This window comes from Maniola jurtina, chromosome 17 (genome assembly GCF_905333055.1).
Source record: "Maniola jurtina chromosome 17, ilManJurt1.1, whole genome shotgun sequence".
NCBI lineage: Eukaryota > Metazoa > Arthropoda > Insecta > Lepidoptera > Nymphalidae > Maniola > Maniola jurtina.
Genome location: NC_060045.1, coordinates 4,253,601 through 4,281,540, shown reverse-complemented (window position 1 = coordinate 4,281,540; position 27,940 = coordinate 4,253,601). Strand labels below are relative to the sequence as shown.

At 36.5% G+C, this 27,940-nt stretch overlaps 4 protein-coding genes and 1 long non-coding RNA gene across 7 annotated transcripts; 3 read left to right on the top strand and 2 right to left on the bottom strand.

The window, feature by feature from the left end:
- The first annotated feature begins 116 nt into the window (after positions 1-116).
- On the top strand, positions 117-6,960 carry LOC123873947. Of its 3 annotated transcripts, none has more exons than XM_045919059.1 (7): positions 117-136; positions 2,407-2,522; positions 3,869-3,976; positions 4,348-4,884; positions 5,601-5,713; positions 6,389-6,532; positions 6,753-6,960. In XM_045919059.1, exons 2-7 carry the CDS (start codon positions 2,439-2,441, stop codon positions 6,898-6,900), a joined length of 1,134 nt encoding a protein of 377 aa, XP_045775015.1. In that variant the 5' UTR covers positions 117-136; positions 2,407-2,438; the 3' UTR covers positions 6,901-6,960. The 3 variants fall into 3 exon arrangements, with proteins under 3 accessions (XP_045775015.1, XP_045775014.1, XP_045775013.1); XM_045919058.1 differs by lacking the exon at positions 117-136 and adding an exon at positions 1,001-1,490 and having other exon boundaries at positions 6,389-6,469; XM_045919057.1 differs by lacking the exon at positions 117-136 and adding an exon at positions 1,010-1,490.
- Positions 6,961-8,214: 1,254 nt separating this feature from the next.
- Positions 8,215-11,372, top strand: LOC123873942 (U3 small nucleolar RNA-associated protein 14 homolog A). Its single transcript, XM_045919049.1, has 3 exons — positions 8,215-9,014; positions 9,609-9,801; positions 9,874-11,372. The coding sequence occupies exons 1-3, from the start codon at positions 8,365-8,367 to the stop codon at positions 11,353-11,355; spliced, it is 2,325 nt and encodes a 774-aa protein (XP_045775005.1). The 5' UTR covers positions 8,215-8,364; the 3' UTR covers positions 11,356-11,372.
- Positions 11,364-12,178, bottom strand: LOC123873952 (U6 snRNA-associated Sm-like protein LSm3). The gene is made up of 3 exons (XM_045919067.1): positions 12,021-12,178; positions 11,831-11,938; positions 11,364-11,574 (listed from the first exon to the last, which is right to left on the bottom strand). The coding sequence occupies exons 1-3, from the start codon at positions 12,039-12,041 to the stop codon at positions 11,395-11,397; spliced, it is 309 nt and encodes a 102-aa protein (XP_045775023.1). The 5' UTR covers positions 12,042-12,178; the 3' UTR covers positions 11,364-11,394.
- Positions 12,179-12,796: 618 nt separating this feature from the next.
- LOC123873939 (probable ATP-dependent RNA helicase DDX46) lies at positions 12,797-27,940 on the top strand. Its single transcript, XM_045919047.1, has 18 exons — positions 12,797-13,011; positions 13,105-13,296; positions 13,830-13,986; positions 14,351-14,540; positions 14,805-14,905; positions 15,008-15,137; positions 15,896-16,065; positions 18,097-18,311; positions 18,625-18,859; positions 19,418-19,579; positions 19,911-20,030; positions 20,276-20,483; positions 21,739-21,901; positions 22,270-22,481; positions 22,660-22,823; positions 23,457-23,648; positions 24,996-25,163; positions 27,668-27,940. Exons 1-18 carry the CDS (start codon positions 12,998-13,000, stop codon positions 27,908-27,910), a joined length of 3,036 nt encoding a protein of 1,011 aa, XP_045775003.1. The 5' UTR covers positions 12,797-12,997; the 3' UTR covers positions 27,911-27,940.
- Positions 26,973-27,688, bottom strand: LOC123873953. Its single transcript, XR_006797811.1, has 2 exons — positions 27,614-27,688; positions 26,973-27,422 (listed from the first exon to the last, which is right to left on the bottom strand). It is a non-coding gene; the product is annotated as an uncharacterized LOC123873953 (long non-coding RNA).

Genomic DNA, 27,940 nt, shown 5'->3' with positions numbered 1-27,940 from the left:
TGTCTGTCAAAATCTTGTAAATATAAAAATTCTAGGAATACATAATTCATATATGAACTACATCGCCTAGTAATATCAAAAAAGTGGCTTTATTCGCGTTGAAGTCTTTTCCATAGTTCGATACAAGCCTAAGTAGGTAGTACTTTATTATATTGGTTGTATGTTTCCGGTTTCCGTCGAAATTGGTACTTACTCGTACCTCGCTATTTCAAACTCCGTTGAATGGTTTACAGACACGGTGGTTTCGATGAGTTAAATGAGGAGGGTACCATTGAACGTCTTTGATTATAGAGGTGTAAGGGGGTATTGGGACTCTTTGAGGGCTCTTTAATTCATGGGTACTCTCAGAACATAGATTAACAGTAGGTACCTACTTTCTGAGGATAATACTCTTACCTATCTATATGATTCATGGTGGTGAGGACCTAATGATATAAAAGCGGTGAGCACTAGAACTTAAATAATGGTGTATGGCAGGACCAAGTAGAAAAATCAAGTTTGGATTCCTTAGCTTGGTAATACCTACAGGCTACAGCTTGCAGCCCGGCGACGGGCGGAAGTTGGAAATACATAATATATAGTTACCTACTTACCTACTTGTTTTGCAAAACTAGTGGTAACTATGTAGGTAGGACATTCAATTATTAGCAATGCCATCTATGTAACATAGAAGTCATTGATAATTACATAGTGATACTTACAAATAAAGAAAGTTATATTCAAGGTTAGCGTCTCAAATGACAAGAGGGTTCCCTATTTTGCGGAAAGATTCAATAATTCGCCATAATTCGGAAACGCAGCTGCATTTACGAAATAATAATAGCTTTTTGCTATTTATTCTAGAAACATTAATATTAGGTAGGTAAGTACAAAGTATAGGCAGGTATATCGACTAAATGTTTCCAACTGATTAACATTTTAAAATACCTATCAATACCTACTGCTATAAATTAGAATTTATTCAGATAGGTATGTTATTAGAATTTTTCTCGCTAGAAACTCATTTTGGTAAGTTCTTTACGGAATTTTACAACCGGCTTAAGAGATAAAAAACAATGACAAAGTTACACAAAGCCGGGGGTGTATTAAATTTTAAGAGTAACGAATTCTATTGTTTATCATTACTTAGGGGACGTCGGTACTCGGTGGGTATCCCAAGTCCCAATATCTATTGTGTGTATGTCTACCTGAGTGTACCCATGTTGGTACATCAAATAGGTAGTACAGTTCAGTTAATTTCTATACACGATCGTGGTTGGAACTTATATTTTTGGAAGATAATATAAGATTTAGGTTTGCTGAGGCGATGGATCAAAAGTTGTGGCTCCTAGTCGAGTGGGTAGACGAACAGAATGTATTTTCAAACTATGGTGTGGTAAAAAGTAATACTCTAATTAACTACGAACCCGATCTGCACACGGGAAAGTTGGTGTTTATTCGCGACAAACATAATAATGTAGCACGGAAAGGACAAATTATTAGGGTTTCTGGTGAGTGATCACTTTTTATTTATTGTGTTCTATTTTAAACGATTAACTAGTCATTATTTAAAAGTAGTATTTCAGCATTTCCCAAAATTAAAAACTACGAAATTGGGCATGATTAGATCTCTTCCTAAATTAGAGTTCAACGCGCGTGCAGCGGTTTTAGCCCAAAATTAACAAGTACCTACCTACTTACTTGGTAAGTCTGATCTAAAATATTGCATTTCCGCACTGAATCTCAAAGGTGCCCAAGCACTGGAACTGAACTGCAACTGAACTGCGCGTCGCGGCAGCGGCCCGCACGTTCTCTCCAGAGAGTTCTCTGCGCGTCGCGGCTGGAGAGAATATCGTACGGGGCGCTGCCGCGACGCGCAGTTCAGCTGCAGTTCAGTTCGAGTGCGTGGGCACCTCTTCTTCCTACCGTAAAATCTGCAGATTATTCGCACAAAAACATACAATCGAATAGAGAACCTCTTCCTTTTTTTAAAATCCACCCTCTAGTCACCCGGAACGGTTTTTGAGCGTGACTAGGAACTCACCTGGCGTTTACCGAGTGTCGGACGCTGCAGCTTCTAACATTCCAAATTAATAATAAAATCAATCTATCTGCAATTTGTGTAACTTATCTTATGAAAGTTCCTACTTACTTAAGTAGGAACTTATAGTAGATAATTCTTACGATCTGTAGGTACATAGTTACCCTATCTCGCATTTCTGGTACCTAACTAACTGGAGACAAAGCCACAAGACTAATATCCTCAGATTAATCCAGCCTGGATTAATCTGAGGATATCATACCCACTTTTAAGATCATAGTGCTTCGAGTACCATAGAGTAAGAATCTTTTATAGGACACAGGAACGAGTACTATCTTAATAAAGAGCTACATCTATAAAATTTTTCGTAAATGTCTATGTTACAGATAACAAAAATTACGTGAAAGAGCTAAAGCTGATGCTGGAGAGGCAAGACAATCAGGTGAAAAACGTCCTATCACTATGTATGAACACAATCAAGGAAATGAAAACGGGGTCTATGGTGAGTGACTTTTCCTTTTTTACCAACTCGATTTCAAAACAGGTAGATACATGCCTACCTAGGCATAAAATAGCGAAATGTCCAGCGCGTAAATGCAGCCAGAACTCTAGCTTTGAGTTTTAAATATAGTACAGTCAAAGGCCGTAAGTCGTTGAGCACTTTAATGACAATATTCGCGTGGCACGGTTATGCGTTAGGTGTGTGTGGCGTTTTTATACAAAAAGGTCATAAGTGTGACAGGATTTTGATGAAATTCCGCGGAATTGCTACTCGAGTTTTGAGGCCGACCGTGCCTATTAAATATACTTACTGCTTTTAAATACACATATTTGAATTTGTGTTTTGAACCGATCTTACTAAAGAAAGTTTTTTTTTCTTCACTCGACCAAACCATTTTTGATTTTGAAATAAACAGTGTCGTAAACTTACGCCTTGAATGTTAATTGTAGATACCTACATAACAAACCTGAGATAAGTAGATTTATCGTTTGCAGATTTGCATTAAACAATCGATTGCATGACTGCACTTAACTATTGATGTGTCGCGGCACATTAAGTACAAGCCAATTATCTTATCAGCGATCGGCCGATGACTAATCTGAAAGGGAATGAGATCATGTTCACAGAACTTGTCCAACTTCTAGTAAAAAACCCGGTCAAGTGCGAGTCACACTCGCACACGAAGGGTTCCGTACCATTTTACAAGCAATAACGCTTTTTAATTTTTTTGTGATTCATACACAAACTCACGGTTTTCGAATTTTTCTCTTTAGGTACTTGTGATATAAGACATATTCCTACCTGCGAAATTTTATGATTCTAATCTAGGTCAACGCGAAATATGTACCTATCCTATAGGTTTTGATTCCGATATTTGACGGGTCTTGACTGATACGACGACAGATATACAACGAAGTGATCCTATAAGGGTTTCTTTTGTTTTCTGGAGATACCTACGGAACTCAAAAAATAACACATTCCATCGTTCAAACTATAGCCGTCGTCACGAATTGCTTCTAGCTACCTACAGATCCTACCAAGAAATCGTATTGCAAAAAGTCAGTGTGTATTGCTATTATACTAAGCCTAATGAGACAGTAGTCAGAAAGCGTAAATCCTATTGCAATATTTTCTTGGTTTTCCACAAAGAAAAATATTTTGAGGGAATCTGCCAAAAGGCCAAAGGGCAAAGTCGTCTTAGCTCCATATATCTTTTTCTCTAGTGAAAAAGGTAAAGCAACATAATATTGTAATAAGAAGGTGAATCATAAAATAGTTAATCTACAAAAATATTGAGCAAAAAAGATGCAGTAAGTAACTAATATTCAAAATTCTTTTATTTACAGTTTTTTAATCCGAACCAAACCCAATCGATATCTTGTCCGAGTGGAGTTAATGCTCTGCATCATCAAGCACCCGAACCTAGCACTAGTGACAGCGACACGGACCAAGAGGTACCTGTACCTATCAATATTGTCTATACTCTATCCGTTGAAAGAAGTTAGTATAGCGCTCTCTCTGTCACGTAATCCCATACAAATGACAGAGACAAAAATCTCAGTGAGCGTGAACCATTTTGAGGCACCAACCAATCACAAACGAAACTATGTTTGCGAATTGAATTTCGAATGTTTTTTGAAAACGTGTGTAATTGGTTGGTGACTGTTGTGGTGGTGTTTTCTAATATATTTAGGGCCTGTTTCACAACCACCTTTAACCTTTAAGTGCTTATGTAACGGATTTTGACAGATTCCCATTTTCCAATAGATAACGTTTATCTAGAGGTTGTGAAACGCAGGCCCTTCTTAGCATTATTTGTTTACAGGTCAATCCCGAGCTAAATATGACAAAAGCCACACTGAGATACAGTAATTTCCAACCTAAACGCTCTGAATCCGTTACTAGTGGACAACTCGGCAGATTACACGAAAATACACTATTTAACAATCGGAGATCCTTAGTAAGCAGCACTCCTTTACCTGAAAGGGTAATACCTCCTGCCAACATACTTGGAAAACTTCTATTAGATCAAGGAACTCAGACCGATCCAATAAATGAAACATCTATGGATAAACTTGAACAACTAGAATCAGTACTGCATCGTCTTTATACGCAATTCATAACTCTAGTTTCTGATTTGCATATCAATGAGGATGAACTGCAAACTCTAGAGGGAATGTCCGTAAGGTCGGATCATAATACTGATGATGTAAGAGAAGAGTCTGCTACGGAGCGTCAGACTACACCGAGCGTAGAACTCGATTCGGATAGCAAGAGGAATGTTAAAGGTCTACAAGTTAGAAGAGCGTCAGCACAAACAACTAATACTGGACTGCCTGTTGCTGAAAATGTGGATGATATGGTATGTGGACTTGTATTCAACTATCACATTTCACATCACACTTCACACTATAAAGGCGAAAGTTTGTGTGTATGTGTGTGTGTATGTATGTTTGTTACTCCTTCACGCAAAAACCACTGGACGGATTTGGTTGAAATTCAGAATGGAGATAGATAATATCCTGGATTAGCAGATAGGCTACTTTTTATCCCGAAAAATCAAAGAGTTCCTACGGGATTTCCAAAAACCTAAATCCACGCGGACGAAGTCGTGGGCGTCAGCTAGTCCGTACTAAATGTGACTTAAATTCACAAAGTACGACGGAAGTATCATAATACCTACCTATTCAAAGCACTAGGGTGGTGGGGCGGTTCATGCATATTTATATTTTATTTCATTAATAAGTACAAAAGTTATAAAGTTTCTTCGTTGTCGTCCTAAGCGGTCAAGACTCAAGACGGCTTGTCTGATCTGAGCACTACACATTCCTCAGTAACCTTCTAAGGTCTAAACATAAAAATATTTCGCAGTGTGTTCCACTTCCCTGTCCCTGTTTTTCTCATTAGCTTGTGTATTTCGAGTAGGTACAATGTCTGTTCTAGGAGCAGCCGCTTGTATCTGTCACAGACTTTCCAAGATTCGAAAGGAATAGGACAGTTCGTGTCGGCAGCTAATTAAAATCTGACAGTAAAGCCTCATTTGTATAAACTAACAAGCAAATTGTATTAATTAAACAGGTATCCCTCGGGAGCGGCAATGTTACTGTGCCGGCTAGATTAATGTCGGGAATTGATTGGTCCTCTTACACTTCCGCAACCAGACATTTGCTGCAAGCTGTTTTTCCAAGGAAGTATGTACCTACTATTGACTGCTATGTCATTATATTGTTAACTAAGAGTTAACGCATTTATTGATATCATAGATTAAGTGACCTAAGAAGTAATAAAAAAAGAGTCTGAACAAGAGATTAATCACACGATTACGCTCAGAGACTTAGATAGTGCTTAGATATCATATATACGATGTCGTTGTACCTATCAACTAATAGTGCCTATCATAGCTACAAACACGAAATTTTTCTGAAATTGAGAACCTTTTTTCCAGAACTTTTTTGGAATAGGTACCAATTAATACGTAAGCTTATTGAGAGACTACATAACAGGTACAGAATGTTCTTTTTCACGAAGACCATTTAGCTATGTTTGTGTGAGTGCACACGTACACATTGTTGTGATTATAGTGTGCATGGCGCTCAGTTTCCACCGCGACCACCTGACGCGGCGACTCGCGCGTGGCTTATAGTAGTAACAGACGATCGGCGAACCGCGCCGTGGTTCAGTTCGTGGTTCAGTTCGATCGTCTGTTACTACTATTACGTTACGCGCACAAAATATGCTCTCATGCTTATCAGTACACTCACCACTACAACCCAGGCTGAGTGGTCAACGTGAAATAGAACATTCTATAGAAGCAGATAAACTCTTTGAATTGCATTTCATACACGATGGGTTTCTCTGTATTCCAGGATCTTAGCCACTCATTCGCTAAGTGGAAAACAGTCTCCGGCTTTCAAAAACAAACCGCCAAAAAAACTCCTAGAACCGCAAATAGTAGATGACATTGTTAGTACCGTCTCTCAACGATGTGGTGTCCCAAAAAGAATTGTAAGGTAGGCATTAAAAATCCTAAACGTTATCTACGAATATATCTCACGCCCTTTTAGAACATTATAAAAATGGATGGAAATTGCGTAGTCTTGCGGGGTGCGGTGAGAAAGGGCATGTTATAGCTTTTCGTGATAAGAGCTGAAAGGTTTTTTGACATAAAAAAGATATTCTGAATAAAATCCCCTCAGAAAATCTCAAGATTTCACAAAAACATCATTTCAGGAGCTGCATAACAACAAAATGTACTGATGAAGCGAAGATGTACCGCAATCGGCAACATTTCAAAAAGATGCGTGATGAACAGAATCGAGAAAACTTATCGCCACCGTCGCCCGCCTCTTCAAACGAGTCTTCTAACCCTAGAGATTAGAATGACTGTTATAATCCCATTTATTAAATCATTCTTTATGAATACATTCATTGTAACACATTTTTATTTTTGTTATTGACATCTATTACCGTCTAGGAAACAAGCCAAAGCGACCGGTCTGCCCGCGAATTTCAAATTTTACTTGGTTTTTCGCAATTTGTAAACTAATACGACAAAGTAGGCTTACGGCACTTTAATTGCGGCAATGGCAGTATCATCCTCACAGGTTTATATAAAAACTAGTATGGCGCGTGGGTGTGTTTTCGCTGACCTGTCGCTGCACCTTACTTGAGAGAACATATTCCTACAAATATTAAGAGACTAGCTGATGCCCGCAGCTTCGCCCGCGTGGATTGGTCAGATCCCCTGCAGCATCAGGATTGAGGAGTTGGACTCCAAATTTTTTATGAAACAATGTCGCAAAGTTCCTCTATCGATTAAAAAAGAAATGACGCAATTCGGTTCAGAAATCTCGGAGATTTCGGTGTACATAGGTAGAAAAACACAACTCCCTTTTTGAAAGTCGGTTAAAAAAGTAGCCTATGTTACTCCCTGGTCAATTCTCTACTTGTCTGTGAAAATCCCGTCAAAATCGGTTCAGCCGTTCCCAAGATTAGCCTTTTCAAACAGACAGACAGACAGACAGACAGACAGACAGACAGACAAAAATTTTAAAAACATGTGATTCAGTGTTGGTATCGTTCAAATAACCATATGAGCTTAATATGAGGTAGTTATTTCGAAATTACAGACAGACACTTAGATTTTATTTATTAGTATAGGTTTGACTTCAGAACACCATCGCCATGTGATATTGTGAAAGAAAATAGAAAGTATGGACCAACTATGTCCACCACTTTCACATTGGACATAACAAAGTTAGTGTAAATAGAGCTATGTTTGACAAAGAAGTAGTAAAACATAACAATGCAATTATTTGCAAAAGCATGTTTTACTTTATACATTATTTTACTACCATATACCATAGAGATATAATTATATACTGATGAATTTATTAGTACCAAGAGTCTAAACTCTATGCAATTGTTTGCAATTCATTTTTATACTTTATACTTTTTAGGGTTCCGTACCTCAGTGAAATTTGAATTTCGCGGGCAGACCCGTCGCATCCACTCTAACATAGGATTAGGATCTGGTCTTTATGGTCACATTTTATTTTTATTTTAAGGCGCATTCACATGCTTGCGACAAACAGCACCTGAGGGCTGAGGCAAGCATCAAGCACTAGCACAGAGTACGTAGTGATTACATACTCTGTGAAAAGTGAAAACACTTACGTGTTGTCATCTGTCAGTTGAATATATTTCAATTTTGATTTTTCAAGTTAAGAGCATCGACTTATCGAATTGTTTTGGTTTTTTTTGAGGTTATCTTATATCTACTAGTTACTTATTTTAGTATCGTTAATACTCAGTGTTATAAATACCAATATTTGTCTCTACAATGGAAGATAATGACGACCTTGATTTTGTTGCATCTGAACATGACCGTCTCGTAAGCGCAATAACCAAACTTGATAAAACTCAACATATCACGGAGCCTACCAGAAACGAATCTACTAACCAGAACTCCGAATTCAATTTAATCAAACGGTCTAGTAAGTTACAGCTTGACAATGTTGTCAAAGTTTTGGAAGACACCGCCCGCAATGTGCAAATTGGCAAGAAACTAAAGAAAAGCCAAGAAGCTACAGTCTTACCGAAGCCGCTGGAAAAACCTCAAGCCGAACGTATAAAGAGGGCTACAGGTTATGAACAAACTAAAGTGAAAATTGGTAGGTGGGACCCTGTTGTTGCTAGAAATAGGACTGTAGATGTTGTTTCCTTTCCTATAAAACGATTTCCGGGCAAAGTGCAGCAGACGAGCGATTTTCTCTCGAAACTTGAGCTCAAGTCTCCCTTGGAAAAGGAGTTAGAAGAGATTGATCCTCCTCCAGAATCAACAGAAGTAGAAGACGAAGAACAAATATATCCAATGAGCTATGAAGAAATGCTGGAGCATAGACAGAATGCAGCGAAGTTTAGGGCTCAGCAGTCATATAAGGCTGCTAAAGCAAAGAGACAAAGTAAAATTAAAAGTAAAAAATATCACCGGTATGTATTTATAATGTTAACAAACTTTGCAATTATCATAACTTCTGTTTCTTTGACTCTATATTCTAATCATTTTATAATTTGAGACATGCAACTGTGATGCCTGACATAAGACAGCTGACCATAGCAAATTTTTTTGTACCTTGAAGTTAAGAGTGAATAGGCATCTTCTAGGCAAGCGGGTTCCATCTTAGGCTACACCATCACTTTTCAGCAGGTCTGATTGCAGACAAGCTCTAGATATTTTATAAAAATTGGTCAAGTGCGACCCAGACTGGCATACCAAGGATTCTGTACCATCCTACAAGATATACCTAACTTTTATGTAGAGGCAAGTTTCAATTTTCAAAGTAAGATAACTATACTAAGTGGAGAGTATCCTATGAAATGGCTTTACCTGTACATTCTAAAACAGTTACTTCTCTATTTTTATGCAGAATAGTTTTTGATTTATCATACAAAATGTCAAAAAAAAATATGGAGTACAGACAGAACCAGGCCAGTTTTTTTTAAAATAATACAACTTTTGGAACAAAAAGAAATCACAGGCTTGTTTTTCGTATTTTAATTTTAAAACATTAAATTTTCTTTCAGTATCCTCAAAAAAGAAAGACTTAAACAACAGTTAAAGGAATTTGAAGAATTACAGAGTAAAAATCCAGAGGAAGCTCTCAAGAAATTGGAAGAGCTTGAAAAAGCCAGGGCGTTGGAGAGACACACTCTTAGACATAAGAACACAGGGAAATGGGCTAAGAGCAAATTAGTTCGGGCTAAATATGACAAAGAGGTAATAGTTTCGGCAATCTTCTGTATTTTTATGGTGATAAAGATAACTTATCAAAATGTTTCATTGTTATAGGTAAGACAACAACTAGCTGAACAATTATCTGTGAGTAGAAGTTTAACATTCAAAACGCAAGATACACAGAGTACTGATGATGAAGCAGATGAAACGGAGAATATTCCAGATTTAAATCTAGCACAAGACCCAAAGAACCCTTGGATGATGAAGAGTTCTGATAAAAGTAATGTTGATGCAGAATTTGACTTTGGTTACAAAAAGTATCTAAAAGATAAAATGTATAAGCGAAAAGAGATGGATTCAGATTCTGATCAAGAAATTTTAGAAGAAACTAAGAATAAAAAGGCAGACTCATCGCTGGCAATTCTTAAAGATAGTGTAAAAAAATTATATGATATGAATGTTCCAACAGATAAATTAAATGAAGAAGCAAAATCAGACGAAAATCTAGATAAAAAAATTGTTGCAATTACTAGTGCAGCTGAAAAAAGTAAATACAAAACAAGATCAACTAAAAAGGTTTCTATTAAGACAATATCAACTTCTGATTGGGTTGTTGAAGAATATGTAGCATCTAAATCGATCAATGATAGGAAAGTGTCAGAAGACATTTCAACTGTATTTGATAAATTTGAAAACAATCTTGTGGGAAAGGTAGAGAAAAAGTTAAAAAAGCTAAGAAAACAGATTAGCAATATAGATAAACAATCTAAAGAAACACATGATAAAGAGCAGAATGAAATTAATGATGAACAAGATAACCTTGACTACTTTAAGTTCAAGAACCAAAATCCAAAACCCCAAATTGATGAAGCATTGTTAGAAACACATAAAGATGTTGCAAGTATAAAGGAAAACGAACAATCTTTGTTGAATAATATACTGTCAACAATAGAAGCACCTACACAAGAAAATGTAAATGTGGATATTGATCCTAATAGATTTATCGAAGCTAAGCCCAAGTATTTAAACACAGCTATGTCAAAGGGAGAAAATGGTCTTGATGATTTAGATGATGAGGAAGAACAAGTTGTTCCAAAGGTTGACATTGAGGAAGTTTTTGAAGAAGATGATGTTGTTGATAGCTTTAGACAAGAGAAAGAGGATGAAATAAATAATGATACACCAAAAGATATTGATCTGACTCTGCCAGGATGGGGTAGCTGGGGTGGCAAAGGCGTAAAAGCACCCAAGCGCAAGAGGAACAGGTTCATTGGTAAACCAGCCCCTAAGATGCCTAGACGTGATAAAAATAAAGGTGATATTATAATTAATGAATTCCAAAATCCTAAACTTGCTGCACATAAAGTATCAGACTTGCCTTTTCCTTTCACTAGCATAAAGGACTATGAAGCTTCTATAAGAACACCTCTAGGTAATACTTTTATACCAGAAACTGCTCATAAGAAACTTATTCAACCTAGTGTTATAACTAAAGTAGGTACAGTGATTGAACCAATGGATGAAGATGAATTACTTGTTAAAAAGAATCGCAATTTTAAGAATACTTCTGTTTTGAAATTATTGGCTAAGCAATAAAATTCAAATTTGCTTAGAATTAATTTTATTTCCTTAACCCTACATTCCTACTCGCACAGGCGGAGATACAAGTATAACACCATCACCCCTCACAAATAACATAGGGATGTTCCTTTTAGTTGTTCTGTAAACTTCCTCATACGTTTCTTCATCAATTTCAACAGTTGTTATTGTTTCCTCTGCATCACCCAATACCATGTTCAAATGTTGATCATATGCCTGTAACAAGATAACACATTCAAAAACTCTGCAGAGATTACTTTTAATTTTAGTTAAAGGGTTTAGATTTTAGACAATTTATAACAGGAGGTAATTCAATATTATAAGAACTTAATACTCCATAGGCAAGTTTCTAAGAAATATTTGTCATATATTATAGGATTCCATTAGAAAAGAACCTACAGGTTGACGGAAGTTTTGCAAAACTCTACATTGAACAAGATAACAATGAATACAATTGGGTTATCTCCCTTACATGTAATTTCCCGCGTAACTCGCGTTCATTTCGCATTTTAACATAAATTCTTTCATCTAGGCTAAGTCTTATTAAATCCAAAGGTTCCTTCACAGTCATTACCGCTACCTGAAATATAAATCAATAATTTTAGCTGAATAAATTTTGTTAAACTGTACCTATTAAATTTGTAAAAAATATAACAAATTACTGTATCGCCGTCATCTGCCATAGTGTTAGAGATGTTATATAATGTTTCACGTTACAAACAATTTATTTTCCTTCTTATTTTGTTAATTATTGCAGCTTTATTTTCTGAAAGTGCCCGGTGCCGCTCACGCTTCTTTAGGTTTCGATAAATATTTAATATTTTTGACATTGACAATTAAGAAGTTTTCCCATAGACCACAAACTATATTTTTTAACTCTGAGTTCTAGTCTCTGAAGGACTATGAAATAGTCCATCATATTGACCACTGTTCTGATTTTGACACAATCTATTATCACCATTTGCACATGATTTGCACAATCATTAATTGATAAGTTGTTGTTTCTTGCTTTATTGGCTTTTGGTAGTGCTACCACGGCACAATTTAATTCGCCAACCATATGACCACTGAGTACTTTTGACGACAATGATCTTTTGGCACTTTTTGACAAGAGGGCGTAGTTGTAGAACAAAGGCTGCCAGTACATAAAGTCTCCTCAATTTTAGAGAATATGTTGACAATGCCAATGTTAAAAACCAAATAAGTTCTATCTAATTTTAACTTAAAAAAAACACCACAGCGAGAAAGAATAAAAATCAGTTTTCACTTCGGAATATCACGTCAATATTTTTAAATGGCAGGATTTGCTTTTTAGCACTTTAATATTTGCCTGGCAAAAAAGCCAGTGTCATGGCAGATGCTTGGTCTTTATAATGGTCACACTGCAGCACGTATGACATTGACAATAGCAATAGACAATCTAGAAGCTCTGTTTTGTGCACTCATTTTTTCGTGGTCTGTGTTGCATTGTGTGTGTTTTGTGAATGTGAATATTGTGAATACGTCCGATAATAATTTTGTAACTTCACCAAGCCTACAATTATACGCTAAGTTTGACCTAAATAAAAAAATCAACAATATTCTGCTAAACTATACCTGACCATCATCTGTAATTTGTGCATTGAATATAGTGTAAAATATGGTTAGGAGTGGGTACGTTTACTTTAGACTTTCATGTGTTTTGATGCTTAAAATCGTGTGTATCGGATTGTAATGTGTTACGTGTAATGATTGTTTTCGTTGTAGGAGAGACCGGGACAGAGATCGCGAACGCAGACGCTCGCATAGCCGCTCAGCGACTCCAGATCGTAAACGCAGGCGTTCCCGTTCCAGAAGTAGAGATCGCAGTTCCAAAGTGACGAAAAGGAAGCGTAGTCGCAGCAGAGAGAGGGAATCTAAACGTGATCGCAGCAGGGATCGTGACAGGGACCGTAAAAGGTATGTTTCTTGTGTTAAGAGTTTGACCCAAAAGCTAACTTTTGTGCTCATTTTGTAATAAATGAATACTCTTTTAAGATTGTATACAAAATAGACAAAACTATCTTGTTTGTGTATTAGCAGAATTCAGAAAACAGTGTACACATAATATTATACTTAATAATTATAGTGTGTACTAAACAATTACTTAGTGCCTTGAACATGAGATGTATGATTGCACATTGTATAAACAGGTCACATCTGGGGTTGTGTATGTAATAATTAGTCAATTTCAGATTGGACTACTTGTTTTGCATGTTCTATTTGTCCATGCCTAATCATCAAAATGATTATGTAATTATACCTACACATACAATCTGAAAAAGAACTCGCTATATGTACTCAACAGTTGACATATAGAGCAAGTATGGCAAGTATTTTTCAAATAGAACGTATTACATGTTCTATTTGAAAAATATCTATATGACAAATAGCTTTTTTTTTTCAATGTGGTTACTGTTAAAATTAATTAATTTCCTGAGTCATATTTGTAGTGACAAGCGAGATGACAAGAGGAATGGATCAAGTAGCAAATCTCGGAAAAAGTCCCCAGAAAGAGACAGGGACAGAGATAAAGAGAGAGACAGGTCCAAATCAAAGGAAAAAACTATCAAGTCTGAAGATTATAATCCAGGATCTGGTCTTGACAAGGTAATAACATCTTATGGCTAGGAGAGATACAATTCATCATCAACCTACTACTGAGCATGGGTCTCCTTCCAGAAAAAGAAGGGTTTGGCTATAGTCTACTATGCTGGCCAAGTTCGGGTTAGCAGACTTCACACAACTTTGTGAACATTATGGAGAACATTTTTCAGTTTTTTAGAAAGCCCATTCTTTATAGTTTTAATTTTATTGCATGTTATATAAGTATGCAATGAAATTAAATAAGCTATCTCTGTTCCAAATTTCAGCCAAATCTGTCTGGTAGTTTTTGCGTGAAAGAGTAACAAACATATACACACACTAACACAAACTTTCGCGTTTCTAATATTAGTGTGATGGTTGTTATCAGGAAGAGGAGCAAAGCAGGTTAGAAGCGGAAATGCAAAAAAGGCGAGATCGCATAGAGCGTTGGAGAGCAGAGCGCAAACGCAAAGAAATTGAGTCAGCTAAGAAAGAGGTGCAAAAAGGAAGTATTGTGACTAATATCCAATTGCCGACTTCAAAAAAATGGTCTTTAGAGGATGATTCTGGGGATGAAGGTGAGATATTATATAGTGCTATAATTCCTGCCTTGCTATAATTCGTGCTAAGTATATGATTTTCTTCTTGAAGAAGAAGTATATGAAGCCTGCGATTTTGTCTACATAAATTTAGATTTTTAAGAATCCTGTGGGAACTTTGCATTTTCTTGTTTTGCTTTGTTTAATGCAATAAAGCATTAATCTTCAATTAAGCTTTAATTTCGCTATACAGAGTTTACACTGTAGTTATAAAATGTTTAGATTATGACTGTATATTTTTAGGGGAAGATGGTGAAGGCAAGGACAAGGAGAAGGCTGAAGAGAAGAAAGAGGAAGAAGATGAAATAGATCCATTAGACGCCTACATGCAAGAAGTACAACAAGTAAGTTTTGACTGCTTAGGCACACAATCTGTTCAACAAAAGACTTTATGAATTAGTTATGCAGTGTTTATTAGATTTCATGATTTCATGATTTTCCTGTAGGAAGTCAGGAAGGTAAATGAACTGGACCAAGCACGAGGTATCATCAGCGTACCATCAACTGGCGGAGGCACTGGTGTTGTGATTCTCACTGGAACTGCTAAGAAGAAAGTAACAGAACAGAAAAATAAAGGTAACTTGTCTAAGTGCTTTTTACATTAATTTGAAAAGTTTAGACCAATGTCTATTGGTTTTTAACAAAATTCCTCAGTCAATTTTGGACTTGCCTTTCCACAAATTCAAAAAATCTATTAAAAATATGCTCCTGAGAAAAGCTTATTATACAATCGAAGATTGTAAATGATAAAAGAGCGTGGATTTGACCTGCAATTCGCTCCAGCAATGCGCGGCGCTGGTTCTTCTAGGTAGGAAAGGCATTCCGAACCAGTGGTAGATGCTTTTGACGATTCAAAAGAACTTGTAAAAGTCTAATTGAATAAAAATATTTTGAATTTGAATTTCAAACTATACGCCTGGCCCATTTCCACTTCAGCTTTGCAACCCGTTGAGCTGTGTTGGTTGCTCTGGTACTCTTATGGATATTTTTAATTTGATCATGTAGAGAATCTCCAAGCATGACTCCCTCTATCGCGCGCTAAGCGACTCTGAGCTTTATTATAAGGCCCATAGTTAGCGAACATATTTCGGGTCCATCTTATGTTATCTCTAGCAGTTTGAAGAATTTGATCTTCAAGCACTGAGGATTTTAGGGAAGACATGTCGAAGCTTCCCAGCCAGGGCTGTGTGGAAGTCCCTACAAGAGACTTCTAACAGTGGACGTCTAAATTGGTTGATAATGATGATGATAATAGTTTACTTAAGAGATTGCCTCTTGCCAAATAAGCACTAATAAGCGGTTAATAATATAAAAATATTTTTTCTTATACTCAGGTGAATTAATAGAACAAAATCAGGATGGTCTAGAATATTCATCTGAGGAAGAAACAGAAGATATCAAAGACGCAGCAGCCAACCTTGCCTCCAAACAGAGGAAGGAGCTAGCTAAAGTGGATCACTCCAGTTTGGAATATATGCCTTTTAGGAAAGCATTCTATACAGAAGTGAGATAATTTCATTTTATTCAGAACTATTTAAATGCAAAATAGTTATTCTGGCTAATTTTTTTGTGCATAATCTCTAAACTAAACGAAATTGATTAGCCTAGTAAAGTCTAAATGTATTGCTATCCCTTTCATAATGCTCGCTGCGGAAAAGGATAACATCAGATTTAGACCGTCAATTGTCATGTTGCTAATTAATGAAATTAGCAACTCTTTAGCAAATGTCAAAATGCTTGTTTAGATGTATGAAAAAGTATTTAATTCGTAATTTAAAATAGTTATTAAACTTGAAACTTAAAACACTGTTTCAAGTTACTAACAGAGCAAGTGGATTTTACGTTATTTCAAAGACTATTTAATAATCACTAAGAAATAAAATTTATTTTTGACATAGGCAACATCTTTAGTTTAGTTTAGAGGTTCCGTATAGTGGAATTAATGAAATGCTGAAAGCATTAACCAACGTATTCCCATAGTAGCAATTTTCTTTGACATGAGCAAAGCGTTTGACTTTGTGTGCCATGATATACTTCTATCGAAGCTCGAACGATATGGAGTTCGTGGAATTGCACAAGACTGGTTTAAAAGCTATTTGACGGAAAGAGTGCAGTGCACACAGATAACAAAAGTTGTAGACGGCGTAAAACGTACGTACCAATCCACATTTAAGCATAACAAAACCGGTGTACCTCAGGGAAGCATTTTAGGACCAATTTTATTCTTACTATATATAAACGATCTTCCTGAGGTAACACAACACCAAACCATCCTATTCGCTGACGATACCACTGTTTTAATCAAATGTACTAACGAAAAAACATTTAATTCAGACATCAACCTAACTATCAATCAGATCATAGACTGGCTAGATAAAAATAATTTAAAACTTAATGTAGATAAAACAAAAATTGTGGCATTCAAAAGCGTTCAAGCTAAAGATATTCCTCTTCATATTCATTACAATAACAGTGTCATATGTGAAGTGGAATCAACCAAATTTCTAGGGATTGAACTTGATAAACACTGCAACTGGAAAAATCACATTGACATTGTATGTAGTAGAATCAATAAGTTTGTGTTCGCTTTAAAAAAATTAAGGAAGATAGCCACTAGAGACGCTGTTTTGAGTGCGTATCACGGTTACGTATCATCTGTACTTAATTACGGTCTGATAATTTGGGGTAACTCAGTTGACATAGACAGAGCATTCAAAGTACAAAAAAAATGTATACGGGCAATATGCGGAGCTCACTATTTGGATAGTTGCAAACCTCTTTTTAAATCCCTTAATATACTCCCTCTACCTTGTATGTATATAAAAGAAATGTGCATATTTGTAAAAAATAACCCTGATCTCTTCACCAGACATGGAGATGCACTTGGAAAAGCAACGAGACACAAAGACAGATTGATATACCCTGATATAAAATTATGCTTATTCCAAAATAATTCGTATTGCATGGCAATAAGCATATTTAATCAGCTTCCTTCCCACGTCAAAGTTATGCCATTAACTACATTAAAATCATTTTTAAATAAGTGGCTATTAGAGAAATGCTTCTATTCGATTAAGGAATACTTGAATCCTTATAAATAATAGCACCTATGATTTTTCGATATCTCTAGTTTTTATTTTTATTTTGTTTGTCTAATTATTTTTAAAATATGTGTAAAAACAAAATATATTCTGACATTAAGCACTACCTAACAGACAAGCATATTTTGAGTTGTTAATAATAATTGATATGTTTTTTATGGTTTTTATAATGTTGACATTTTTTGATCTTTATTTAACTATTATTTTATACTTTGCTTGTGTAAAGTCTATGTATGTCTTTCTTTACTTAATATTTTAGTCTTGACTTTATTTGTATTTAATTTAATTGAATTTAAGATAATATTCAAACACCAGTTATAGTGGTAAAATGTATAAGGCTCATCAGACATTATTCCAACATATTGTACCTACATTTTATTGAATAAATTATTGAATTTGAATTTGAAAAAATTTGGTCTTTTTTACACAATCAGGTAAGTGAGCTAGCTCGCATGACGCCGGAAGAAGTAGAAGCGTATAGGATTGAGTTGGAAGGCATCCGCGTGAAGGGCAAGGGCTGTCCCAAGCCCATCAAGTCCTGGGCCCACTGTGGAGTCAGCAAGAAGGAGCTTGACGTGCTCAAGAAGCTTGGCTTCGAGAAGCCCACGCCCATACAGGCGCAAGCCATCCCTGCTATTATGTCGGGAAGGTAAATGTAACAAAAATATATCTTATTAACACAGACAGACTTGTCCGTCTATCTGTCTGTCTGTCTTATAGCACAGATACGGGAATAAATCTGAAAACCGCCCGAAAAATTTGTGGTTACATCATTAAAAAAAAAAAAAATGTGTTTCAATTTTCAAAGTAAGATAACTATACCAAGTGGGGTATCATAGGAAAGGGCTTTATTTGTATATTTTAAAACAGATTTTTATAAACAAACATTTTATAAACAAACATACACACATACATACAAACTTTCGCCTATATAATATTAGTGTGATGTATTGATGTTCCAGAGATCTAATTGGGATAGCCAAAACAGGTTCGGGCAAAACTCTAGCATTTATTCTGCCAATGTTTCGACACGTCCTCGACCAACAGCCGCTAGAAGACACGGACGGGCCGATATCTCTTATAATGACGCCTACCAGAGAACTGTGCATGCAGATAGGAAAAGATATTCGGAAGTTTGCCAAATCCTTGGGGCTACGAGTCGTTTGTGTGTATGGAGGCACTGGCATATCTGAACAGGTTTGTTCTTATCTTTATCGTCATACTATTTTATACATTTTTTAAATAAAAAACTGGCCAAGTGCGAGTAAGACTCTCCGAGGATTCCGTACTACAGTCGTATTTTTAATCGTATTATCCATTGAGCATAAAAATAAATAAAAATCTGTTTTAAATGTACAAGTAAACCCCTTTCAAATGATATCCACTTCGTATAGTTGTTATCTTTGAAAATACTAATTATTATTATTTGTTCCTGAACACATTTTAATTCTTTTGGAAAGTAATCACAAATTATAGGTTTCTTGACAGACACAACAGACAGACAGACAATGATGTGTGACTATAACAAGGTGATTCTACTTACTACAAAGGTTCCTTTTTCCTTTTGAGGTATGAAACCCTTAAAAGCTTCAGACAGGCTTAGAATAGTCTTATATCTGTCTGTCTATATAATTTTATACATTTGTGACATGGACAATTTTTCTTTTTGTTTGCAATGAAGTCTCTATATCTAATCTATCTATCTATGGTCAAGTTCTAAATGGCTTAAGGTTTTTGTTTTATATTTCGTTGCAGATCGCGGAACTGAAGCGCGGTGCGGAGATGATAGTGTGCACGCCGGGACGCATGATTGATATGTTGGCCGCCAACTCCGGCCGCGTCACCAACCTGCGCCGAGTCACCTACATCGTCCTTGATGAGGCAGACCGCATGTTCGATATGGGCTTTGAACCGCAGGTAATATGTAACTGTAATACGCTGCCGCCAATTCTGGCAGCGTCACCCACAATCTACGCAAAATCATAGATGACTCTGCTAAGAACTCTTTGATTTTCCGGTTCCGAATTTCAGCCAAATCCGTTCAGTAGTTGTACATGTTCGATATGGGCTCAAAGATCTCCCAGCTAATAGTTGAGAGGTTTATTTTTTCAATATTTCATGCATAATCATGCATAATTTTAATGGGTTTTATGCTATTTTTTACTTATAAATAATTAACATTTGAAATTTACTTGTTAAATAGTTGGAGAGAATGACCAGTGAATTTATGTTGGAACTGTTCATTTAGGTGATGAAGATAATCGACAACGTGCGGCCCGACCGGCAGACGGTGATGTTCAGTGCAACCTTCCCGCGCCAGATGGAAGCTCTCGCCAGGCGCATCCTGCAGAAACCCATCGAAGTTCAGGTACCTATACTTTACACACCACTGACCTCTACTAATAAAAGTTCACTGGGCCTGCGTTCCACCCGCTCCCGCTACCTTCTTCAGGTCATCGGTCCAGCGGGTGGAGGTCGTTCCACACTGTAGTAAAACCTATTTACTTAAAATTATTTTGTTCATTTATTGCCGCGAACTGAGACTTCTCACCCATATTTTTAATCTCCAATTTTAAGTTATCAAGTAATTATAAATTATCCATTTAATTGTAGGTGGGTGGTCGCAGCGTAGTGTGCAAGGAAGTGGAGCAACACGTGGCGGTATTGGAGGACGACGCGAAGTTCTTCAAGCTGCTAGAACTGTTGGGATTGTACAGTCAGATGGGCAGCATCATAGTGTTCGTGGACAAGCAGGAGAACGCCGACAGCCTCCTCAAGGACTTGATGAAGGCCTCGTATTCTTGCATGAGTTTGCATGGAGGTAAGTCGTAATTTGTCGTCGACGAAATTTTTTTTTGAAGCAAAACTTCTTTAGCCACAAGTTGAAAGTACTTAGATCTTTTTCACAGACGGAAGTAACTCACACGTTACTTGATACTTCTGTCTATATCTAAAATGGTCGCCAAACAGAGCAGCTGTTGTGAGACTGCCATTTTTTTATTGAAGTGTTTTAAAGTACGGAGTAGTTAGTTAGTGCAATATTATATTAAAAACTTTATTTTTTACGTATACGACTCATTTTTAAAGTTATTAAGAAATTCTAACATGACTTGTTTATTTTTAATTTAATTGTGACCTCTGCTACAACTTCAAAGAAGTTTTACTTCAGCAACGCGTAAAGGTTTCAAGCTCTAATGTTTTTCTCTTTTTGATACTAGCTGATACCCGCAACTTCGTCTGCATAGACTAAGTTTTTTCAGTTTTCAAAAATCTAGTTTTTAGAATCTTGTGGAAAATCTTTGAGTTTCTTTAGCGATTAAGCCTTGAAAAAGTAACAAATATGGCCATCTATTAAATATTCACTCTTGATTAAAATTACCTAAGTTATAGTTGTTTAGAGAAACGGACGAAATCAATCATCAATCAATGTGTAATTATCGATCATCAATTTTTCTTTCAATGTGAAGAAACAATTATCAAAAACATACTAAAATTTATCCATTTTTATTTCAGCTTTGTTCCTGATATATCTGTTCAGAGGAGTCATATTTGCAACATTAATAAACTCGGTGTACTGTCTCCATGGTTATAGTGTTCTATGTTTGAGAAATTTAGAGAATTAATGGAATTTATATTCCATATCAGAATTTAGGATGCATTTTTTATTACGAAAATATGTTTTCCAAAATTGTTGTCTGTTAGTTAAAGATCCTACCGACTGCGCCAACTTAAAAAAATCATGATTTAATTTATTTTTGGTTTTAAAATGAGAGATAAGTGCTTCCCTGTCAACTTTTTCTTTCTTTTTCTGTTTATTCTTACAACTTTCTGGTGCAAATAAAAAAAAAAGTATTATTGACAGTGTTATTGGCCGAAAACTAAACCTTAATTATTTATTTATTTCTTCAGATTACCTTAAATAATATGATAAAATGCCAGAAAACATGTCAATTAAAAAGGTCTAAAGGTACTTTAAACGTACCAGTTCAGGGTTATTTTTTATTGTAAAGGGGACAGTACACTGACGTCAGACGTGTGTTAAAAGCGACGAATATATTAATAGTGGCCTGTTACAGGTATTGATCAATTCGACAGGGACTCGACGATCGTGGACTTCAAGTCTGGCAAGGTGAAGCTGCTGGTCGCTACAAGCGTCGCTGCGCGCGGCCTGGACGTCAAGCAACTCGTGCTGGTGGTCAACTACGACTGCCCCAACCACTACGAGGACTATGTGCACAGGTGAGTGAAGCCAGGTGAAGCCGCTAGTGGCTTTTTTAAAATTATAGACTACAACTTTCCTTTTTTTTTAAGCAAACGAATTTTCTTTAATATTTAAACTATCGTGTTATTTACATTTTAAGTATAGAATGTACCAGCTATACTCACGCGCCACGCGCAACGAGCCGAGTTCCTATGAAAAAGGACCCCGGATGGGTTCGAAAATAGTCAGGTTTTCATCGAGTAAATACGTGAGAATAGCTGGTACATCCTATACTTAGATTTTTTTTTACCAATAAAATCCTCTGAAATCTATTGGGTTTTATAATTTTTCATATGATGAGTCAACTTTAGATAAGCAGATTTAATGATACCTGTTTTTTTCATAGATGCGGTCGAACAGGACGCGCCGGTAACAAGGGTTACGCGTGGACTTTCCTCACTCCGGAGCAAGGGCGTTACGCGGGAGACGTTCTGCGCGCCTTCGAGCTCGCGGGCACCAACCCGCCGCCTGAGCTCAAGCAGCTGTGGGAGACTTACAAGGAAGCACAAGAAAAAGAGGGGAAGAAAGTACATACGGGAGGTGGATTTAGCGGGAAAGGTGAGTTTCAGCAATGAGTCGACAGAGATGTTTGTAAGTTGTTTTTAAAATTTATACTATAAAAATTATGTATTTAATCTAATGTGCGACTTTTTGAAAGATGCGACTTATAAAAGTGATGACTACTGTGAAGGCGTTGAATATTACGGAATGTAGCACGAACATGTTTTGGCATTAGGGTTCAAGTTCGACGAGTCGGAGGCGCAAGCGGCCACGGAGCGCAAGAAGTACCAGAAGGCGGCGCTCGGCCTGCAGGACTCGGACGACGAGGACGTGGAGGGTGACCTCGACCAGCAGATCGAGGTCATGCTCGCGGCTAAGAAGATCGTCAAAGAAATCAAGGTAGGTTACATTATACATGGGCAGGTCATGTCTGTCGTAGAACCGATGGCCGGTGGGGAATCCGGGAAAGTCGAAGAGTTCCCACGGGATTTAAAACAAACTTAATCCATGTGGACGAAGTCTCGGGCATCATCTAGATTACTGTGAAATGACTTAAAGTGTTAGTGTGACAATCGGAATCACCTGATAGGTTGACGCTCGGTCACTATTGGCAACAATGCATTGTTACATCAAGAATACCATAAATTCAGCCAATCACAGTGATGTTCAACAGAGTGAATCACAGTTGTGATTAATCTCAGTTTTGTTTGTGACACGTTCATTTGTTACTATCGACCGCCTGCGGCTTGCCTCCTTGGATTTATTTGTAAAATGCAGCATTATTCCTTGTCTACTTTATAAAAGGAAACTTTGTACAAAATTTTAGCTATGTCCAAAGGTTTGGGTTGGACGTGGATAAGTCAGTCTGAGAGTGAGTCAGCACCACTTTACTTTGTATATTTCTACATGATAACGGGAAGCTCTATGCAAAATTTCAGCTTTGTAGGTTCACAGGTTTGGGCTGGGTGTTGATGAGTCTGAAAGTGAGTGACTCAGGAGTTTTCTTTTTATGTATGAGATACTTTTGTACAGCCTGGAGTAGGCAACGCTGCGCCGCCATCGGCTGCGGGTGCGGCCTCAACTGACGGCAAATTGGAGTTGGCGAAACGATTGGCGTCTCGCATAAACCTTGCCAAAGGCTTGGGCGTGGAGCAGAAGGGCGCCACGCAACAAGCTGCCGAAGCTATCCTCAAGGGTGCACCTTCTGCGCATACGCTTATTACGGTGAGTTAAGCTATATTATAGCATATTTAGTCCTTGTAGTATGTGTTATCGTATCGTTGTCACTAAGGATTTAGGTGAGAAGAATGGCGTCTCGCTTCTACCTTGCTTCAATGGCTAGGGTATGGAACAGAAAGATGCCACGCAATATGTACTTATGTTGTGGTGGATAACGATGTATATAATATTTTGGTGTTTTTAACTTTCTGCCTTAACGATTGCCACATAAGGCTGTTAAATCAAATGTTGTACTACCTGTTATATCAACAACAGTTTATTATAAACTTTAACACTTGAACATTAAGTTTAATATCAATTGCAAAATATTTGTATTTAAGATTTCTTGTCATCGACAATAAACTTAAAAAGCTTCAAAAAAGATTATTTTTAAATGAGTACAAAATATTTTTTCTAAAACAAAGCTTAACACCTAAGCAATAACTCTAAGTTTGAGTAATTTGAAATAAGGACCATTGGCTCCTAATTTTCGGGCCGCATTTGAAGCACTTTTTCAATTCTTGAGCAGTGCATTTCTATGGATGTTTGTTCACGAGTCACGCGCTCATATTATACTGACATAACGTCACATGAGATGAATTACTAAAGGAATTAGCATTGAAATTGTGAAAATTATGTCATAATCACATTGACAATATCCCAGACTTGTGACTGTTTGATCTGGTAAATCATATTATTTGTACACATTTATAATATTAGCCATTTTCACTAACATAACATTGTATGCAGTTAATGCGTTTGCTTCAATATACGATACAAATGTTTAAACTCAACAGAAATATTTTAGAAGAGGCATATAAATGTAAATAAAATAGCATCCTTTGCGTCATTTATTCAGTTGTTTGCACTAAATATTATAAATATTATTCTTGAACTAGATACCGGGAGCATTCGTTAATTACTCATAACCTCTAAGAATTCAAGATAAACACTGTTTTTTTGCGCTTTTTTTCCTTCTAGGATAAATCAAAGTAGGTAAATTGTCTGTCTTAATATGAAAAAAAATATTAGTTTTGTAAAACAAAGGTCTGTTTCACAAGACTATTATATTATATTATATATATATAATATTTTTTTTCTGTCTTCTGTCTGAGCTGGTTTCTGCACTTAAACGTTTCCGTCTGTTGCGCGTGAAGACTTCTAATGTATAAGACTAATTTTGTCATTCTTCTTAAATTGATAGTAGACGCTTTACAGAAAGGGCTATTTCTGTAAAGCGTGAACTTTCTGTAACAGGGCAAAAAGTTTTAGTTTTAAAAACATTTGGTTTTAAAAACCTTTGAAATATTATAATGTGATGATGCTAATATTTTTTTATTTGTCAATTTATAGGCCAAAACAGTCGCTGAACAGTTAGCTGCAAAATTGAACACACGCCTCAACTATCAGCCTCGCGATGAGAGCTCTTCAGAACCAGCGGAAGAAGTGTTCAGGAAGTATGAAACAGAACTGGAGATCAACGACTTCCCTCAACAAGCGCGTTGGCGAGTTACTAGCAAGGTTAGTAAGATCGTTTTGCTTTTTCTATCGATGCCCATTCCCATGGGATTTAAAAAAATGAAATCCATGCGGATGAAGTCACGGGCTTTCTGTATCAAATTTCGTCAAAATTGATTAAACAGATGTGCCGTAAGACAGGTGGATACTTCCATTTATAATATTAGTTTAAAAGGATGCCATGACCATAAATCAGCTTACGCGTTTGGCTACGCAGATATTTGCATCAAAGTTGAAAACCGATTTTCCTGGCCTTGGTATTCACCTGAAAAAAGGGGTTTGTAGGGTTTAAAACCTACTTGATTTCTTCTAAGTATTGTTCTGGAATCTTGATTCGGTAAACTGATTCGGATATTCTGGCAGGGCACAAACTATAAATTCGGTAATTTGTGGTAAATGCATCGAGTAAAAACTATTCAAACACCCTTTTCTAATGCCTGGGTCACAAGATGCTCGTGTTTGTATCGCATTCCTTGTCATGCCGTGCAACTGTCATGTTCCTATCTGATATTCACTTCACTCCACTTATCTAGATGTTATGCAATTGTTTTTATCAAAATGATTTTGCTGAGTGTCTGTCTAAAGTATAATCCAATCTCATTTACGGCATCTTATATTCTTTTACCAGTACTTGGAGATAAACTGTTTCTGAAATCCGATAATGTCTTCAGCTCTTAAAATAATATATTATATACTCGTAATATTCGAGACGCTTATGGCATGTTTTATGTACAAATCTTGTACATATGATTTTTGTTTTCTTTAAAAAAAAGCTATATACCTATATATATATCTATATATAGGCTGCATCATCACTTGCTAGCAGGTCAGATTGCAGCCAAGTGCTAGTCTGTAAATTACAAAAAAATTATATAGATTGCAGCTGGTATAGGTATTTTCCACCAATTGTAGAGGTAATATTTTTAATGAACAACTAAGCTTGCTGCTGATAAGTTAGTACAAGTAATCTTTCCGAAGTATGTTTTGTTTTAAATATTAAAGACTCGTTGAAAAGTCTAAGAATATGTATGTTCACTTGGATAGCTTTTATCTCGAGTGTTTTGGAGCTAGGTCTTCAGACAGATATCTTTTAGAAATTGCAACGTTTAATAATAAATAGTTAGTTCATTAGTTGTCATGCCAGGAACTGCTTATCATAATTCATAATAATAATCCCGTATGTTACACAACTGCCCAAAAAAATGTATAGTGCTCTTAGGGTATGTATGTGAGTTTCTCTATTCCACCATAACTTCTAAAAGCTTAAACACATTTAGATGTATGGGATACCGTTAGAATCCTCAGACCGTCCTGGATGAAAACGATCTTCACCGATTTTTATCTGTTTTGGTACTGATATTAATAAAAATAAACTGTGCCCATAATTTTCTACGTAACTGAACTTATTATTATCAAAGTAGTCAGTATTATGCCCATTACACTTGTATACCAAGGAATATTCTGTCGTTAATAAAGTGGTTGGCATGTAACCTTATTTACTAACAAACCGAGACTGATTTTATTGCTTTTCCAAGTCCACAACCTCATAACCCACGTATATTAACTTTACCCTGAGGTCAACCTCCGTTTGCGATAACCCGTGCAATACTTATGCATCTCCTTCGCTTTCATCAGCTCAGTGCATGACCAGTTCTCACACAGATCAGTCAAAATGTTACTCAAATTAGCATTGATTGGTGCTTTTATATTTTTCTGTGTCAAGCTTCTGAATCGACGAAGGTGTTTCTATTGTCATTAATTTTAGGTAGGTGATTTCCCCGCTTTTGCAGCTTTATTTTTATTCAGTTTTAAACTTGTTTTTTGCATTCATTCAATCTCAACTGATAACCATCTTGGCTTATGATTGATTAACATCTAATCTTGCGACGTTCAATGATCGCTAAACAAGTAGTCTAATCTGACATTGCAACATGACGTTTGCGCAGGTCGTAGACTTAGGCTAACATCTATAGAGTTAGAGTGCACTTTGACACAACACAAGACACAAGACACGAGTCTGAAATCTGTTTTGTACAATGCGCAAATTCAAATTCCTCGTGTCCAAATTGGTGCTTGTCTTGCGCGCACTGTACCTACAATGGGAATTTTAACTTTAGGCACTTTCAAAATATTATGGCGTATTAAATACAAGTTAACACACCAGCTCGGCTTTTGTTTGTAGTATCTAAGGCTACAATGTCATTTTCTATTTTATCTAATTTTTCCCGAAATCCCATTTCATTGTGCTCAGTTTTGCGTTTGCTCTGCATTTACTTGGTATGCTAGGTGTATGTTTTTTACTATATAAAAACTAAGCATCGCTGCAAGACTTGTAGTCAGGTACGAAATTCTAAAACACCGAACACATACAAGGTGCTAGCTCAGGGGCTCCTTAAGCTGTGATGTTTCCATCGTAGTTGTGTCTAACCAGTGATTAGGATCTTCATACAGACAAAGACTCATATTATAATTCATTACCTAATCAAACCAATATCTCTTCTTCACAGGAGGCGTTAGCGTTAATCAGCGAGTACTCCGAGGCGGGTATCACAGTCCGTGGCACCTATGTACCGCCCGGCAAAGCTCCTCCAGAAGGCGAAAGAAAACTATACTTAGCCATTGAGAGTTCCCAGGAGTTAGCAGTCGCCAAAGCCAAGTCTGAGATCACGCGCCTCATCAAAGAAGAGCTGCTCAAACTACAGACCTCAGCCCATCATATGATCAACAAAGCTAGATATAAGGTCCTTTAATATTCGACGGAAATTATAGTTTGACGAATA

What these genes read in the sequence shown, in the direction of transcription:
- LOC123873947 (XM_045919057.1), top strand. Translation starts at nt 1,307, where the DNA reads ATGGATCAAAAGTTGTGGCTCCTAGTCGAGTGGGTAGACGAACAGAAT. An exon ending in AAATGAAAACGGGGTCTATG is followed by an intron (nt 2,523 to 3,868) that starts GTGAGTGACTTT and finishes TTTTATTTACAG; the next exon opens with TTTTTTAATCCGAACCAAAC. An exon ending in ACAGCGACACGGACCAAGAG is followed by an intron (nt 3,977 to 4,347) that starts GTACCTGTACCT and finishes ATTTGTTTACAG; the next exon opens with GTCAATCCCGAGCTAAATAT.
- LOC123873942 (XM_045919049.1), top strand. Translation starts at nt 8,365, where the DNA reads ATGGAAGATAATGACGACCTTGATTTTGTTGCATCTGAACATGACCGT. An exon ending in AAAAGTAAAAAATATCACCG is followed by an intron (nt 9,015 to 9,608) that starts GTATGTATTTAT and finishes ATTTTCTTTCAG; the next exon opens with TATCCTCAAAAAAGAAAGAC. An exon ending in GGGCTAAATATGACAAAGAG is followed by an intron (nt 9,802 to 9,873) that starts GTAATAGTTTCG and finishes TCATTGTTATAG; the next exon opens with GTAAGACAACAACTAGCTGA.
- LOC123873952 (XM_045919067.1), bottom strand. Translation starts at nt 12,041, where the DNA reads ATGGCAGATGACGGCGATACA. An exon ending in TGGCAGATGACGGCGATACA is followed by an intron (nt 11,939 to 12,020) that starts GTAATTTGTTAT and finishes TTTATATTTCAG; the next exon opens with GTAGCGGTAATGACTGTGAA. An exon ending in AGTTACGCGGGAAATTACAT is followed by an intron (nt 11,575 to 11,830) that starts GTAAGGGAGATA and finishes ATCTTGTTACAG; the next exon opens with GCATATGATCAACATTTGAA.
- LOC123873939 (XM_045919047.1), top strand. An exon ending in GGATGATTCTGGGGATGAAG is followed by an intron (nt 14,541 to 14,804) that starts GTGAGATATTAT and finishes GTATATTTTTAG; the next exon opens with GGGAAGATGGTGAAGGCAAG. An exon ending in AGGTGGATTTAGCGGGAAAG is followed by an intron (nt 22,482 to 22,659) that starts GTGAGTTTCAGC and finishes TTTTGGCATTAG; the next exon opens with GGTTCAAGTTCGACGAGTCG.